An 18,696-nucleotide genomic window follows, 5' to 3' on the forward strand; every position below is an offset into this window, starting at 1 on the left:
GGGACACCAAAGTATGGAAAGCGTGCAAAGAGTTTATTACAGACTATAATTACTCCCTCATAAATATCACGTACTGGTATTGGTAATTTTCCATGTGTGCTTAGAACTAGAAGACTTTGGGGAAGGGGGGTGTTGATTTGGATGACTTAGAAGCAAGATGTTTAAGACAGTTTGACCTGATATATTTTTCTCTCCAGTTTTTCCATAGTGAACAGAAGCATTGAAATAATTTCATTGGCAGATCATACCTTATATAACATAACATATCATCTGTGAGACTCATATTTTAGGAAAAATTATACAGTGTTAGCAGGCAAAATTTTTACTTGGTCTGAATTCACATGGGACAATTTCTAGCCCTCAGCCAGTTGAGTACTATATGTCATTGCATGTGGATGCTTTTGGATGGCTATTTTGATGGTTGGGCATTGGTTAAGGGTGGTCTCCAAAGCCATTAGGTGCTGGTTTTGTTAGGTTGACTAGTTAAATGGCCAAGGGCAATTTATTTTCAGTCTGCTTCCTCCCCTGCAAAATGGCCCTAATTGTACCCACCTCGTAGGGTTGTTGTGAGAATTTAATAAAATAAAATGCATGGAAAGCATGGTGGGTAGTGTGGTTCCTGACACGTGGTAAGCCCTCAATAAGTATTAGCAGACGCCGTCATTCAGTGCATTTAGTTGAATGATTTCCAGAGTTGGTGGTAAACAGTCCAGTGTCAAGTATACCATACTACTTGATGACATCTTGAGCATCACATCCAAGCATGTTGCAGTCTCTGAAGAGTAATGAGTAGATGAGGCAGGCAATCTAAGCTGTGATTGGCCATCCCTCCTGGAATTGCCTTAGGCGCTTCTGGAACTTTTAATGGCTGTTAAATTGCATAGTTGCCTAAGCCATTATCTAATGACAGTGTTGTACTTTTACAAGCCAACCAAATCTATAAGTGTTTTGTTACTCATTACATTAAACACCCAGTACACTTATAGGTAAGCTCTTGTTTGTCTTTGAGGCTCTACTCGGCTTCACCTTAGGAAACCTCCTCCTACTTGTGGGTTTACACAGAGCTGTGTGGACTAGACTTGATGGATGTTTGCATATTGTCCTAAACTTTGATGGGTTACACTCCTGAGAAGCCCATGCTGACACTCTGAAGCACATTTCGTATGCAGGATTCAGATTTTTGTCCATTAAGCTGTTGTATTTTGGTGCTTTGAGTTAAGAGTTCATTTTCAGCAGAGTTATCAGTTTCATGTGCCAGCATTAGTGCTGTGATTTGGTTGTTCTTTTTTTTTTTTTTTTTTTTTTTGTCTTTTGATTAAAAGAAATGACAATCAGAAAAATAAAAGTACTGATAGAATGGATATACAGGACACATCTTAATAATATTATTGAAGAAAAGATGGCGATCATTAGGTGGGTCAAAGGGGGCAAATGTGTGGCCTCAGTGAGATGTTCTTTGAATATAAGCTGGTCTAGTGTACATCCTGCAGGCAAGAAAGAGTTAAAGAGTCCCTACAAACGGCTGTACTCTCCCTCCATAATAGTGCGTGACAAAACAAAAATATCCCAGTACAGTGTTAAACTTCTGCACATTTAAAGCATACATCCAGGGATATTAATTTCAAAGTGTCATCAATGTCATAACTGACACAGAGAAAATCTTTGAAGAGTGGCAGTAGCTCTTGAATAATCTTCATAGCCTCCAACATCTTGAGTGGAATCCTGTGAAATGTAGAGAATCTGGTGAATGTAATTGTATGGTGATAAATTGGATTAAAAAATAAAAAATTAGTCATGCAGAATTCATCTGGAACAATTCCATTATTCTGTTACCATGTACCCAACTAACTACTTTGAAAAATGCCTTCATTTATCATTTATATTCACTTACATGGTTTAGAATACTCAACTACCTAATAAAAATATTACCCTAGTTGAACCTCCCCGTCTACCACCATTACCTATCCCCCATCCCACAAAGTGCATAATAAAGATATTGCATTTGTATTTCTTTTCTACATGTTTGTGAAATGATTTTATTTTAATTTCTGTTACCTTGCTTTCTTTATGGTATTCCAACTTCACAAAATTCTTTAAAAATATTATCTCAGGTATACTCACTGAGGAAATGGATAGAAGTGTCCACAACAAAACCAAAACAACATAATAGTAATAATAAATCATAGCTAACCCTTGTCTTATGAAGCATCAGTATTGTTTTTAAGCCCTTTATACACACAACAATCCTATGAGGCTGATACTCTTAACTATATTATTATTATTTTATTTATTTTTGTTATTACTATTATCGTTACAGAGGAAGAAACTGAGGCACCGATGACGTTGTAAACTTGTAAAGGTTACACAGATCATAGGGGGTGGAGTCAGGGTTTACACCTAAACAGGTTTACTCCAGAGCCCTCCGTTTTAACCAATACACGTATTACCTGCCTTCATTTTCCTAAAGATTAAGAAGAACAAGTATATTAAAGCAAAAGGAGTTTTCAGCTTTGTTGACGGCTGCAGAGAATCTACTTCCCAATAACCTAATTGCTGTTAAATCCTGACCATAGAATATCTCCTCAGCAGAAAAGAAGAGATGGATGCCTTGGGGGACAAAATCCAGTTGATGGAGTGTAAGAGTTTATGATAACCAGCATATTCTAGGTTTTAGTTAGGCAGTCTTCAGAGCCAGAAATAAAAGATAATCATTCCATCAGCTTTGAGCCGCTTTCAGATGTGACATTCTTAGCAAATAATCATAAATAGTCTTGATCAGAAAGAAGATGGAGATTGAAGTGTCTTGTGTTGCTCCACATGGAATAGTAAGAGCTTGGGTTTGCGAGGAAGCTGGAAAGCAGAACCTGTGACCAAGGGTGACTATAAAAAAAGAATAATAATGGGTACCTTATAGAGTAATGCACTCAAGGCTTTCAAAGCCCACGGTATTGCGATAAAGGAAAAATTTTAACTGGAGTGAAAAGAGATGTCTCTGTGAGTTCAAAGCCGGCATAGACAATACTAGCAGGCGAGCAGAACTCCTCAACTCCTGTTACACTTCTGTCCTTTTTAGACAAGGAGGTTGATCTTCAGCCTGAGAAGAGGAGAACAAGTACTTGTAAGAGGAAATTGAAACTCAAGATAGGTGAGCTGATTGTGTGAGGGCACCGAGCAGCACTAAATGAGTTCAGATCCTCTGGCCAGCACAAATTTCACCCAGGTGTGCTGGGAAGACTTGCTGACTACTTGTAATCTTTGAGGAATTATGGAGAAGAATGGAATTACTAAAGGATTTGAGATGGGATGATCTTCTTTTAAGAAAAGAAAAACCCCAAATTAAGAAGATACAGGTTTCAAACAAAAGAGTAGGGAGCCCCATGCTGACCAAGGGCGAATTTCTAGAACCAGTAATTATGAAAGGATGGCTTGCAGTTTCCATTTTCAGATGTACACAGTAACTTGGAGACAGCATGGAATCGTTAAGAACAGGAAAATAATTGTTTTTAATTACTTTTTGTTTTTGCTAGTTTTTACCCTTTACGACCAGGGCAAAATGAAGGTACGCATTTCTGATTTTCAGAAAGGTTTCAGGAGATAGAGAAATAGGGACTGGATATGTGGCCCTTGTTACATTTACAGCTTTCTCTACCCCATGTCTTAAGGTCCTGTTCTAATGGTCTGAACTTGGGACCCAGGAATCTGTATTGTAAACATATGCCCCTGATTGCTTACTAGCTGAGCAAGTTTAGGAACCACTGGACTGTATGACCGATATTTCCATTAGTTGGATTAAAGTTGTAATAATAGTATTACTACTACCACTACTACTGTTACTACCACCACTGCTGCAAGCTTACATGTCAAATAACCATGTGCCAGGCACTATCCTAAGTGCTTTACGCACATTAACTCATTTAATCCTCACAAACAACCACCTGTGAGTAGGGACTTTATTATTGTGACTGGACAGGCAGGGGAACTGTGACTTTTTTGAGGTTGCCAGAGAAGGGAGCAGGACCTCACTCTCAGGCACTCGGCTTACTGCAAGCCATGCTCCTCACCACTCCACATGACTGCCCCTTCTCAAGAGCTCGGCTGTGGCTCTGGATCAGTGGGAAGCACTTATCTGGGGCCCGTGACACACCCAGTCTTTAGCATCTGAGCAGCCCCCAGCCCTCTCCTCTGAGCCCCCCTCACCTCTCTGCATTTCTCTACCTCAAGGCACTCATTTTGTGATGACTAGAACATCGGGATTCTGTATTGGATTCCTGAGACATAAAGGCGGGAGGCATGGCTAAATCTAGCTGGAATTTAGTAATTTACCAAGATCATGTATTGAAGGGTTAAATGTAAAATGTTCCCCTAGGAGCCCAAAACCAGCAACAAAGGGACAGAAGGAGAAAGGCATGACTTAACAGTTGCCAGATAAAATAGAGCAGGGTTGTTTTGGTTGACCAGGAGCTCAGTTGTAAATCGACATGGGCTTGTCCATTTCTGATTCTTCCTTTTGCCTGGAATGCCCTTTCTCTTTTCCTCCTCTTGGCAAATTTTTAATCATCTTTAAAGACACAGCCTAAATGTCACTTCAGTTCCGGAGTCATCTTTGACTTCCATTGGCAAGTTTATCATCCCATTTTTCCTGCTTCTTTAGCACTTCGTTCCTGACATTACATTTTTTGTGATTATCCTTCCTAGTTTGGGGCACCCATGTCCACAGTGACCCAGCTAGACGTCATTTCCTCCCTCCTCCCCATTTTAACTCTCTGAATATTGATAAAATCTGCCCCTTCTTCTTTCCTGCAGCCCCTGCCCTGATTCAGGACTGGTGCTAACTTGTCTCTCAGCTGTTGCTTCTCCCCGCAACACACACCCCATTTATATTTCCCACAAAGCTGTCAGAGAATTTTCTATCAAACATATTCTGCTTGTGCTTAAAATCTGTTCCCAGGCATCCACCACCAAACAGGATAACCCCAGGCTCCCCGACACTAGGGCCATCTATGATCTTAACCCCCTTTAACTTTCCAGCCTCAACTTTTGACTCCCTGCAGTGCTTCTTGGGCTCCAGTAACACTGACACTGAACTCATTGTCATTCCCCAGGCACTGTGCAGTTTCTTGCCGCCTTGTTCTAGCTCCGGCAGTGCCCGCCTGGGCTGGCTGCTCCCGGCTCTGCTTGGGAGGCACCGACCTCCCCTGGGGTCTCCCCATGCCCTCTGCATATTTCTCCCTCAGGGTCACCCCTTTCTATGGTGATCGTCCCTCTGTTTTGCAACCACGTTTTGCTGATAGCTCCTGAAAGTTGGGACTGTGCCTTGTTCTCTGTTTCCTGTGGCATACGGACACTCAGAACATGTTTCTTGAATGGTTTGTATCGTAATTATTTGTGCTTGGAAAGAGCACAGGGTTAAAGTCCAGCCTCTGTCTCCTGCTGGATGTGAGGTCTTGGGTATTTCACGGAAGCTCCATGTGAGAACTTATTTGTAAATGTGCATAATTTCACCTCCCTTAAGGGGAAACTGTGAAAATTAAATGAGATAGCAACGTTTTATTAAACGTCTGTACTCTATTCCACGCCTCTGCAGACCCCACTCCTGTTGTCTGTTTTTGTACAGCCTGAGAACCGAGAATAGTTTTTCTATCTTTAAATGCCTAAATGCTTTTAAAAAATCACAAGAAGAAGAATATTCTGTGACAGTTGAAAATTGTATAAAATCAACTCTTGATGCCCATAGATAAAATTTTGTTGGAATGAACACAGCCATGCTCATTCATTTGCCACGTTCCATGGCTGCTTTTGCCCTGCACCAGCAGAGATCCTAGGGCTGCAAAGCCTAAAATATTTGCTATCTGACCATTGACAGAAAAGTTTACCAATCCCTGCACTCCTCAAATATTAGGAAAATGCATGTTATTATCAACCTCTTTCTCACACATGGGGAACCTTGTAAGAAGAGGTTGTTCTTTCTCATCTTTCAGCTTCCAGAGCCTCGTCCTGGGCCTGGCGTTATAGGCAGTTACTGTTGGGGATAAGTCACAGGGGCCGGGTTTTAGCTTTCGGAAAAGGAACATTTTTTGTTTTTAAATGAAATGCAATGGACGTTTGAGGAGCTAGTGAGCTCCCTACTGCTGGGGGCATTTGAGGGTAGTGGACATCCCTTTTTCACTGGGTTGCTGTGGAAGGCTTCTCAGCCCTGGCACTATTGACTTTTGGGGCTAGGTGTTTCTTTTTTATGAGGATTGTCCTGTGCAAATGTAGGATATTTAGCATGATCCCTGGTCTCTACCCACTAGATGCCAGTAGCTCCTCTCTCTCCGGTTGTGATAATCAAAAATGTTTCCAGACTTTTCCACATTTTTCCTTGGTGGACAAAATTGTCCCTGGTTGAGAACCACTGGGGTAGAACATTCAAGTGTTAGGTGTGGGTTGTACTGGAGTCCTTTCAGTGTCCTTTTAAGAGGCTGTTGCCACCAGGGGCTTCAAGACTGGAGTGAGCTTCCCCGGGTGGACCTGGCTCCCCTGCCCGTCATCTCCCTCGCAGGGTTGTGGTGAGAATTCAGTGAGGCACGGATGGCAAAGTACTTACAGCAGCCCAGTGCTTGGCACAAAGCAAGTCTGCAGTATCTCCAGTGTGGAGATTGTATTCATCTGGGTGCTTCCTATTTGTTTTTTGAGGATGTTAATTTTATTGGTTTTGGGCTGAAAGCTGAGAGGAGAAATTAATAAATTAATAATTAATAGGAATATGTATATAAGTAATTTTGTAGAGTTTTTTTTTTTTAAGAAAGCACATTGTCTTTTGAATCCATTTGGGAGGGGACAGAATTTAGAATAACTTCAGCTATGTAAAATTAGTATGAAAATCTCAAAGGTAGCCCATGAGCTGCACGGGTATTTAATATCAGCAGCCAGCATTTCTTAGAGATGTGCTTTCCAAACATTGTTGCAGTAATTCTTATAGCCAGTCTGAGCGGGTAGGTACCATTTCATATATGCAGAAAATGAGGCACAGAGAGTTTAAGGAAGGGGTTAGCATGTTGAAGACAGAAGTTCCCTCCTCTGAAATAAGGCAGAGGCCAAAACTCAGAAATGAACATTCATGTTATTCCTGATGGACTTTATGCAATCTTGAAATCCCATTCCTGTGTGTGTGTACCTGGTGTGCTGCTGCTAATCCCCCCACCTTAGGGCAGAGCCGATGGAAACAAGACAGTAGTGGGGGAGTTCAAGAAAAGTATACAGTTTTCATCTAGTCTTTAGACTTCATTGCTTTCTGAGTCTTCACCTATAAAAATGCATGCTGTCCTAATCTGAATGCCCCAGCTGAAATGCAATCCATTTACTCTGGGCCTCCAGTTGTTTGTTTCTGGCCTGCTGACCATGCAGCTGTGCTTCTGACCTACCTTCTGGGTTGAACACACCCCTATTAGAAACCTCGATCAGGAGGGAGGAGGCAGACCCCCAACATATCAGTGGGACACAGATTTCCAACTGAGTTGTCAGTTGTACATAGCAAACTGGGGAGTTGCCTTTATTTGTTTTGGTTAGCAGTAAACAAAAGCTTTTGTTTATTGAGTACTTGCTTTGTGCCAAGCCCAGACCAATATAAGTGCCTGGATGTTAACAGGTGTGACCTACCATAATATCTCCCAGGATCCCAAACTTGATGGGTTTTGGAAGCTCAGCTTCTTACTTCTCAGTTGTTCCTAAAATTGTGTTTGTTTTTTTTTATTATGAAATATATGGAACTTGTAGGAAGTGTGGGAAATAATGTAATCTGTACTCATGTGCCAACGCAGATCTTCACATTTTACCTTGTTTGCCTCAGATACTTTTTGAAAGGAATTAATTATTACGGACAAAACCAGAGCCACCCATGTGACCTCCCTGGTGCCTTGCCTGGCTCTCCTTCCCCTGGAGTAGCCACTGTCCCACATTTGATGTTTAGTGTTTTCCTGTACATTTTTATATTCTTGTTAGATGGGTACATATCCATAACAATGTATTATCTTTCCTATTTAACCTTTATATAAATGGAATCATCAGTCATGCATTTTATTTTTTTGCAAGATTCATAATGCAATGTGCTTTGTCGTTAATCTGAATTTGGATTGTTGCACCAAAAAGGCTTTCAAACTTACTAAAAATAAGTCATTTCTATGTTGATTTTGTAATTAAATTTCTCATTAGGTCTTACATAGAACTTAAACTGACATTGTTTTTTGAGACGTAGCCGTGTGGATAAATATAACTAATTCTTTCATGTTAATGCTGTCAAGTATTCTCTCTCTCTCTCTCTCCCCCCCCTCCCTCTCCCTCTCCCTCTCTCCCTCTCTCTTTCTCACTTTCTCTCTCTGCCTATATGACACTTAGTCTTTTCTCCTATTGATGGGCATTTGGTAGTCTCCGGTTGTTGTTCTTAGAAGCTGCAGTGAACATTCCTGTACATGTCTATTGGAGCACGTGGGGTTTCCTTAAGAATAAACCTACCATGGAGGATGTACACATATTCAACTTTACTAGAACTTGCCAAATTGCTCCCCCAGGTGAATGTATAACACCCATAAGGGGATTGGGTCCTTGACTTGATACAGTCGTTTCTTGTATATAATGAGCTTAAAACTGTATGCTAATTTGATGGGCAGGGATTAATGGTTCACCGTAGTACCTGATAATATTTGAGATTAAATATTGCATGATATTTAAAAGATGTTCAATTTTATTTTCTCCTGTATTTTCTTAGATTTGAAAAGAAAAGTTTAGACATCAGATTAGTCTGGATTTTTGTAGCATTAATGTTTGCAAAACTTCACAGGTATAATCCAGGTAGTCATTTAATTATGAAGCTGCACCATATTGCTTCATCCACACAACTGTTCCTTGGTCCCTCTGCTTCCTGGGTCCCTTCTCCTTCCTCCCAATCTCTGTCTTTGCTGTCACAGACTGTTCTAATGCTGTCCCGCTGCTTACTGAAATCCTTCCCTCCGGTGACCTCGTTCCACTCTCCTCCCGTTTTTGGGTCCCTGTTAGTGCTGAGTGGAGTCTCCTGTAGTTAATATAAATGCTACCTGAGTACTACTAAGGGCAAGCAGTTCTGGGATGTTCAGTAGGACTGGAAGAAGTAATGAAACTGACTTTGAGGTTTAAGTGATAGCATTTATTTTATGATCCAGTTTTAAGCTCACTGGGTGAAATAATGGTGTTTATAATGGATAGAAAGATGGCAAAAGGTACATGGTTACTTTCTAACATTTAAGTATAACAAATAAACATAATTTGATTCATCTTTATCTTTTCAATATATTCCTGTCCTTCAAATTAAAAAAATATATGCTTTTTGATTGGTTGGGTTTACTTTATACGAGATACTATGTATCCTGCGTTATATTGGCATTTTGTTTTTAATGAACAGGGTATATTGAAACAATCTTCAAAACCAGATAATTAGATGAGAATATCAAAATTGGTTTACTAGAATGTATACATTTTTCATGCTTGTTATGAGAATTGGAGTTAGTGGTAGTGATTTGTGTTTGGCTATCCCCCACCGCCATCCCCAACTGGTAGTTCTTCAGTCACAGTGACCATTTTAATTTAAATTTTCAGACCTTAAAAGAACCTAGAATGTGCATTATTGAGATTTTACTGGACAAGACAAGTGGGATTTGTTTCTTCTACCGCAGTTATCAAAAAGATTAACCCTTTGCCCTCTACCCTCTAATTGTAGCTATTCAAAAACAAAGGGGGTGTTTGTACAAGATAGCTGAAAAATGAGGCTTTATGCCAAGTGGAATGTTTCAGAGTTGAAGGAGGCAGCAATCATTGCACACATTTTTTCTTGTATTGCAGGCTTCTGTAGAGGCTTCGGGTGAAATCGCATTATGCAAGACTGGATTTCCTGAAGATGTTTACAGTGCAGTTTTATCGAAGGATGTGCATGCAGGACAGCTTCTTCTTAACGGTACTATCTCAAAAGATATATTTGTACATATAGTGTTCTGTGCTCTTGAAACAAATTAGCCATTAAAGAAGTCTCTGAATCATCTCTGCTGTATAACAAGTATGAATTTTTCACAATCACTGTAATGAGACTGTAGGGACTTTATTTTAGGATTACCGACGAGCCCATGAATCTCTTATGTACATAATTGGAAGGCTCATGATCTCTTGAAAACTTCAGATTACTCTCTTTTTAAATCTGTGGCAGAAACCTTTACACAAGATTTCTTCCTTTTTTAATTTGCTATAGAAACCTTTAAATAATGAATTTTTACTCTTTTTCTGCATACATTTTACTTATTTTGAAGGTTAATATTTACCAGACATCTAGTGCTAATGCTTTTAAAACTATATTTATAGCGGAAATCCACTTAGGATTTTGAAGGGAAAAAAAGGATATTGCTATAACATTATCATTAATAAGATATGTCAACCTTCGCAATTTAGCTAAACTATAATGAACCAATTTAATAAAGTTTCAGTGCAGGAGCATGAAATATGTATTTTTGTTCAGGCATTGTTTATAGAAATTACTAGATAGCTAATTTAGTTGTAGCATATGTGAATTTCAAACTATTGACTCATTTCCCATTTAAATGTGGATCAAGTTCATTATAGTTATCTTAGGAAAACTCTTGTCAGTAAGTCTTGATAAAATCTGAATTAAAACTAGAATATCAAAAGCAAAATTGAAAGCCCTTTCCTTAGCTCTAATTGAAAGCAAATAACACTTTGGTTAGCAATATTTACATGGACTTGTTTATTATTACACAAAATGCCACTGAAATGTGAAAGCAAGAAGAATTGATTAGTGAGTTGTATTTAAATTTTAATTCCCTGCAAATCTTGCATATCTCTGAGGCTGTTGTAGAGAGCTGCTTTTGGAGAATCTGTGCAACCTCAACTAATTAATTTACACAGGGCTCTGCTGCGCAGCCTTAATTGAAGTGTTTCCACAGCACTGCAAACCTTAGTGGTACTATACTTAAGAATACCACAGTCAGAGGACTTTGAAATGTAAATGACCCCTTAGCTACTAAAGCTTTTTGATGCGGACTATTATTTTCCTTTCATTTCTATTCTAATTATGATTTGCTCACACCTGTGTGATCTTTCTGAATTTGAACTTTTTTAAAGGCATCCTCTTGTCCTTGCCTCATTACATGGTATTTTAATGAGTGAATGTTTAAGCTATCAGTCTGTCTCTACACTTGAATTGCTCTCTCATGTAATAGATAGTGGTTGTCAAGATGGAAGTTTAATTCAAATCAAAGGGTGTAGATTTTGTTCACCTTAATATGAATCTTGGAGTTCTGCGTGTTTGTCATTTTCTTTAAACCTCTAAATTATGATGTGACATTCTGGGACCTATCTTACATTAATAGGGCAAAATATATTGTTAGGCTTCCATGGAATAATTCAGACGGATAAAAATGGTCATTGGCATTTGTTGCATTTTTGTAACTTTTTTTTCTATTTATTTATTTATTATTTATTTATTTATTTTGTTAGAGAAGTTGTGGATTTACAGAGCAATCATTCATAAAATACAGGCTTCCTATACACCACCCCACCATCACCACTTGCATTGGTGTGGAAAATTCGTTAGAATTGACAATGGCACTTTTTTGTAATTCTGTTTTTAACAGTGGTTACTGTCACGGCCTAAGAGGGCTTTTGTAGCCAAAGCACTAAAGAAAGCACCAGACACGTTCTGAGACATGAGCTTTTATTAGGGGACTTACCTTCAGGGTGGGAAGTTGAGTCACGTTGCCCTGAATTCAGGAGCTTCTCTGAATGGATTCAGGAGCTGCTCTGAATGGTGGGCGAGTTCAGAGCACAACATGGAGACAGCCCCGCCTTTTGGGGGGACTGAATAAGCTGGTTGTAAGGGCTCCGACATTCCAGTGGGTATGAGAGCTTGCAAGGTAGGGAGGGATTGATCATGATCAACAGGAAGGAGGAAGGATTATAGTTTATCTTGTAGATAACAGCATCTCAGGGAGTCTCAGGGAGGAGGTGGTTATAGATTACATTTAGACAAGAAGAGTAGGTCAAACTTTAACTGTCCTAGGTCAAGCAAACTGCTGTGTGCAGTTTTCAAGACACTTGGGGGCCCAGGGTTCCCACAGTTACATTTGTTACAATTGATGAAATATTATTAAAGTAGTACTATTAACTATTGTCCATAGTTTATGTAGGGTTATTTCTCCCCATAATCCTAATACATTATATATATATATTTTTTTCATGCATGTGTTCATTTTATTATAATCTACCCTTTCACTGGATAAAGGGGGTGTCAGTCACAGGTTTTTTCAATCACAGGGTCACAAGATAAAAACTATATAGTTATCCAATCATTATCAAAGATCAAGGCTCCTGGATTACAGTTCAGTAATTTCAGATATTTCCTTCTGGCTACTCGAATACACTAGAAACTAAAAAGAAATAGCTATATAATGAGTGGGCAGTCATACTCATTTGTTAAATCCAAACTTCTCCCACTCCTTTGATCATTCTCTCAGTCTTCAGGGGTATATAGGCAATGACCATTCTAACTTCTTTGTGCTGAAAAAGGGGTGTTGACATTACAGGGTACAGGAATGAAACTTGATGTTCTTGGAGAGGTTGGTACCTCTGGGTTTCAGGGCTTATCTGGCATAGGAACAATCTGGAGGCCTTAAGTTTCTGAAAAAATAAACTTAAGAGTATTCTTTAGGGTTTTCAGGAATACTGTTGGTTGGGGCTTGGCATAGTGTGGTAAATTGCATTATCTAGCTGAAGCTTGTAGAAGAGTAACCTCTAGAATGACCTCTTGACTCTATTTGAAATCTCTTAGCCACTGAAACTTTATTTTGTTTCATTTCTTTTCCTCTTTCTGGTCAAGAAGGCATTGCCAATCCTACAATGCTAGGGCCAGCAACTTAATTTTGAGATTAATTTTTAAATGGTTAATTCCCTTTCCTCTTGTCTTTTCCTTAAAGCTTATAATTTGTTGGTTACAAATAAGTACATAGTCCATCACTAGAAATTATTGATTTCAGATTAATTACAGTGGCATGTTAGATAATTTTGAAAATTGAAAGCCTGTTTTCTGATTATCGGGTGTAATGCTGATGAGAGTGGAAATTGAACATAGCAACTTGTCAATGCCTTCTTAGTATAACCTAGAAAGTTGGCATTTCACTAGTGTGGTAAATGTGAAAGACTGAAAATATTTTTGACTTTGTGCACTAGTCGTCACTGAAAGAAGTGAGCAGATGGTCTCTGGTCAAATTCCTACAGTTTTGTATATGCACTTTTACTACCTTTAGCTTTTAGACTTTGTTTTAAAGCTGTTTTTCACGGGACACATGATTACCTTTTTCTTATCTTTTTCAGAATATGTTATTAGTATATGATATATCAGATGTTACATATATTAATGAATATATTAGCTATCATCTAACGAATATATTCAAATATCAGAATATGTTGTCTTTTTCAGAATATGTTAAAAGACATATTTAAGACATCTTAAACCTTAAAATATAAAAGTCAAGATATTGATTATTAGAAAGAAATAAATTTTTGGCAGGAAGAAAACCTAACCAAGGCTTTTATGAAACGCTAACATTCCTGTCTGCAAGAGTGATGTCACTGGTTAATGCTTCTTTTGAAACAGTCTTACTTTGAAGAATTCTAAAATTTTACCTTATATTTCCTTTTGGAATTGTTAGTGGGATGGTAATCTAAAATTGTCTACACACTGGAGCCAAATACCCTGCCATAATTATACCCATGAATTCCTTTCATTGCAGTAAGTCCATTCACCTTTTATCTACTGCAGTGGAAAGCAATCTGTGCCCAGGCCAGCCTGAGATCACTTTTGCCATGACTGCAATCTGCTTTTGTGACCTGTGGTGCTAAAGGAAAGAAGTAATTGCACAGAAGAGGCATTTGCCTTGTGACATATTCTACTATATTATGCTTGACTTTAGTGTTTAAGAACCAGTTGGAATCTTAACTTCTCATTCTTGATTCTTCCTTTAATTTCCCATTGATTACGTTGGGGGAGAGGAGGAAGAATATTTCTGGCCAAACAATATGCCTAGTGTGGCTTCAGAGGATATGTCCCTGCATGGTAGACTTGTACAAAAGCGTTTTGGTGTATAAGCGTCATGAATGCTGATGAGTTTTTAAACGATTACATAACTTAACTTTGTGAAAGTGCTAGAAAAGCATTAAGCAGTACATCGAGATAAAATATGATATTAGTCATGTTGGAAAAGCTATATAGAAGCATGAAATGTAAAAGCTGGGCTGTGGTTTAGAGCGCATTCCCGTCTTCCTACCCTGCCTCTGTTTCTCGTGGTTGTAATGAATTTTATAGAAAGAAAGAACCCAATGAACTAGTTACATCCCTCCAGTGTCACTTGTCACTTCTGATTTTTGTCACTATGTTTTTTCCATAATGATAAAGAAGGTGGGTATATTTTGTGATCAGCCTTTACATGTAAAGCTGTTCCATGTGAATATTTCCACTCTTTGAAAATAGTTGAGTATCTTAAGGAGGGCTGCATAGTCCTATGTTCCATTTGTTTCATTTTGTTAACGAAACCAGGTTTTTCTTAACTGTACATCTATTTTTGAATATGCAGGTTGTTTCCAGTTTTTCTCTCATATACATATGATGCCACTAAGGAGATTCTTTTTTTAGAGAACTTTGATTTTCTTTAGGGTTATTTTCTGTGGGGATCTTGGGTGGAAGGGGTTGTAGAACTTTAGGGTAGTTTTTTTGAAGGACTTTTCTTTAAAAAAGGCTGAAAGTATGTTATTACCTCTCTACAGCCTCATCAACAGTTAATTTTACAATGTTTTTCATTTTGCTATTTCCTCTCTGGTGAAAAAATTCCTTTTTTTAATCCTATGGCATTCTGTGTGTTTGCCTTTATATGTTTGGGTCAATTTTAGTATATTTAGGTAGCTATTTCTACTTTATCTTTTTCTAGCCTGTTCTAAAAGTGCCCTCATTTTACAGATAAGCAAACTGGAGTTCAGAGGGATTATGTGTTTTCTCATCATTATACAGCTTTTTTAGATTGCACAGCTCATTAGTGGCAGACCTGGAATTAGAACCCAGGTTTCCTGGTTCACAATCTAGTGTTGATGATGGAGAGGATAAAAACTATTCAGGTAGCACACAGAGAAGAGTGAGGGCTGATGGGAGCTGGTCCACCTGTCCAGGTATCTTGTGGCAAGTTTACCTGAGAGCAGACCTTCCTTATTCCCCCACTTAACACCTTGATTTATATATTACTAGACATATTTGGGAATCAGTGACTCTAAGGCAAGCCAACCATCCTGCAATTAAAAATTATCTTTCACTTATTGTTACCATTAGTATTTTGCACATACCTATTTACAAGTAGAAAAATCTAGAGCTTTAGAAAATAATAGTCTTTAATATTTAACTTGCACTCCATTGAACTAGGAAAAAAAATCTCTTGTGGTAACACATTAGTTGAAAATAAAATAACTGCAGCCATAAATTTTCATTCTGTCACCAGCAGTGTATCTGACACCATGAAATAACAACCACACTGTGACATTGCAGAGAGGATCCTGGGCTGTTTTTAGTGTGAATGCCAGGAGTGATATTCCTGTGTGTTTGCACTGGTGGCCTCCATGTTTAGAGATTCCACTAAGTAAACTCTTCCAAATCTGGTCAACATAAATAGCAGCCTGCAATTACCATGAGTATTTTCAGTAATCCATTCATACTCATCAGCGTTGGGCAGTGCGTGATGATTATTTTCAAGTAGACAGAATTTGATTTAGATTAGTTTACTTACAGATTGAGGCTTGAGGCTTGTCTACATTAACATGCTTGGAGGAAGCTGCAATATGGAATCTTTAGATAACAGTTCTGAAATATCTGTTATTAGTTTCATAGGATTAAACAACGTACAATTTTTATATAAAGTAATTTTGTATGTTATGTATTACTGAATTGGGAAGCAATATATATCCTAAGCAGTTCTACTATATTAGAGGCTTGTAGTAATTTGTTATGAAATCATGACTTTGGGTTTTATTGTTTTATTTCAATAAATTTCTTTGTTATTGAATGGGTGATTGTTTTAAAATACATTTTAAATATATTTTCCAGTTGATTATGGGAAATAGCACTGAATACTGAGATTCTTCTCTTGAATATTGATAATAATTCCTAAGGAGGAAGAAATGAAACACAGCCATGCAGATTCTCAGGGGTAAAGAATGTTTTTACAATTTACAGTAGTCAGTTTTGTTTTTCATTTTAAGAAAAAGTAAATATCTAAAAAGATCTGTATCAGACCTAAGAATTATCCTTATCTACATTATAGTCATCTAGTTCTAGTTAAGACTTAGATTTTTTTATATCCCTTTTGGTGTACTTTAGGCCCAGCTTTCTTAATAAAGTACTGCAAACTAAGGGAAACAAGTTTGGGTGGTCACATTATTTTAAGGCCTTTTGCAGTTATTCATAGCCTTCAGTAAGGCTCCCCTCCAATGTCACAACCAGGGCATATACGTTAGAGAAAGCAAATCATAGTCAACATCTGCCACACACACAAACATATTAGCCAGCAGACTCCCAAATGGTTTAAAACCTGTTCTTTTAAAATCAGAGAGGTCCTCTGTCCTTTTAGGCTTTCCCATAAGCAGCTAGTGGGGAGTTAGAAAATAAACACCATAAATAAGTAAAATGTAATGTATATTAGATGGCGGTTAGTGCTATGAGAAAAATAAGGCAGAGAAGGAAATAGGGAGAATATGTGGTTCAACTGTTTAAATAGGGTAGTCAGGAGTAGGGTGAACATCCTGGGGATGAACATTTCAGACAGAGCAAGTGCAAGAGCCCTGAGGCAAGAGGGTGTCTGGAATATTGAAGAAGCAAACGGAGCCCAGGGTGAATGGAGTGGAGAGAAGAGGGGCACCATAGAAGGGGATGAGGCCGTATGAGGTCAGAGGAATAATGGGGCATTTGGTGGGAGGCCTTTTATACCACTCTGAGGACTTTGGCTTCAACTGTGAGGAGGTGAAAAGCTATTGGCATACTTTCAACAGAGGAAAAACATGATCTGACTGACAGAACAGCATCACTGTGGCTGTTGTGTTGAGAATACACCAAAGGGGGACAAAAGGGGAAGAGGGAACCCAATTTGGAGGCTAGTAATAATCCAGGTGAGAGATGATGATGGTTTGGACCGAGGTGGTAGCAGTGGAGGTGGGAGGAGTTGCAGGATTTTGAATATGTTTTGAAGACAACGCTGACAGGAGTTGATGGATTCGATGTTTGGTCTGAGAAAAAGGAGTCAAGTATACCTCATGGTGTTTAGTCTGAGCACTGGGAAGGGTAGAATGGTTATTGCATGAGATGGGGAAGGCTGGGGCTGGGGCAGGAGCCAATTTGAGGGGAAGATCAGGAGCTTGGTTTGAATCTGTGAGACAGATGTATAGCAGAGATGCCAGTGAGATGTTACGATAGGAGTCTGGGTTTCAGTGGAGAGGGCTGGGCCGCAAACTGGGGAGTCCTAAAGTATATAAGTAATAACTAAAGCCATGACACAGGGTGAAATCCCTAAGGTGCTGAGTGAGAAGAGGGAAAAAAACAAAGAAAGAAAGAAAAGAAAGGATCTAAATATTGAGTGCTCAAGCACTCCAATGTTAGGAAGTCAGGGCGAAGAGAAGGATCCAGCAACTGAGACTGATAAAGGGTGACCAGTGAGGTAGGAGAGAAATCAGTGGAGTGTGGTGTCTTGGCAGGCAAGCTATGATGTGTTTCAAAGTGGAGGGGGTTATCATCTGTACCAAATGCTGTTGGAGAATCAAAGTGGATGAGGACTGAGACGTCGCCATTGAATTTAAACACATGGTAGTGTCTGGTATCTTTGACAAGAACTGTTGGGTTGAGCAGGAGTTTGATATGAGGGGATTCAGCTGAGAGTTAGAAGAGGGAAGCTGGATACAGGTTGAATTTTTCATTAAAGGCAGGAAGAGAAATTGGGAAAGGGAGATTGGATTAACGGAGGGCATTTTTTAAAGACGATCATTAGCATGTTTGTATGATGATGGCAGAGAATCCAGCAGGGAGTGCAAAAGTGATGGTGCATAAGAAAGGGGGCAGTTTCTAGAACAAGATTATGGAGTAGGCAAGAGAAACGAGATCAAGTAGGACTTTGAAACTTATATTTTTAACAGTTACTTGAGATGTTTTCATGTACCTATGCTTGGGAACCACTCTAACATATTTTGTTGAGTCACTCTTAAAATTGTTAAAAATCCTTCATTTCAGCTGGGGCATTTTATGTCAGCAGAAAGTTTTCTGTACTGATAGGATGAAAATTAAACCCTTGTGGTGTTCTATGATGTAAACAGTATTTGCGGCATCCTTGACAGATGGTTATCCTGTTTCTGTGCGAGTACTACTGCCATTCCGTACCTCCAAATGACGAGAAGATCACTCCTTTACAAGAGTCTGCTTCATTTTTGGAGAGCTCTAACTGTTAAAGTGATTTTTTAAAAAAAGTTTAACTGAAGCATATGTCCCTACATTTTTTCTTCCCTGGTGCCTATTCCATCCTTTGGCACCAGACAGAACAAGTATTCTTTCTTACGTTCTGAGGTCATTCACTCCATCATTTGTTCCTTTTGCAAGTATGTTTGAGC

The 18,696-nt window shown here is 38.8% G+C and overlaps 1 protein-coding gene across 1 annotated transcript in view; it reads left to right on the plus strand.

Moving 5' to 3' along the window:
* Positions 1–18,696, plus strand: part of CDH2 (cadherin 2) — a 219,932-nt gene that overhangs the window by 18,639 nt on the left and 182,597 nt on the right. Inside the window, exon 2 of the mRNA XM_037805908.1 lies at positions 9,850–9,961. Within this exon, the coding sequence (XP_037661836.1) occupies positions 9,850–9,961 (112 nt within the window). The remainder of the gene's footprint in view (positions 1–9,849; positions 9,962–18,696) is intronic.

This window comes from Choloepus didactylus, chromosome 16 (genome assembly GCF_015220235.1).
Source record: "Choloepus didactylus isolate mChoDid1 chromosome 16, mChoDid1.pri, whole genome shotgun sequence".
NCBI lineage: Eukaryota > Metazoa > Chordata > Mammalia > Pilosa > Megalonychidae > Choloepus > Choloepus didactylus.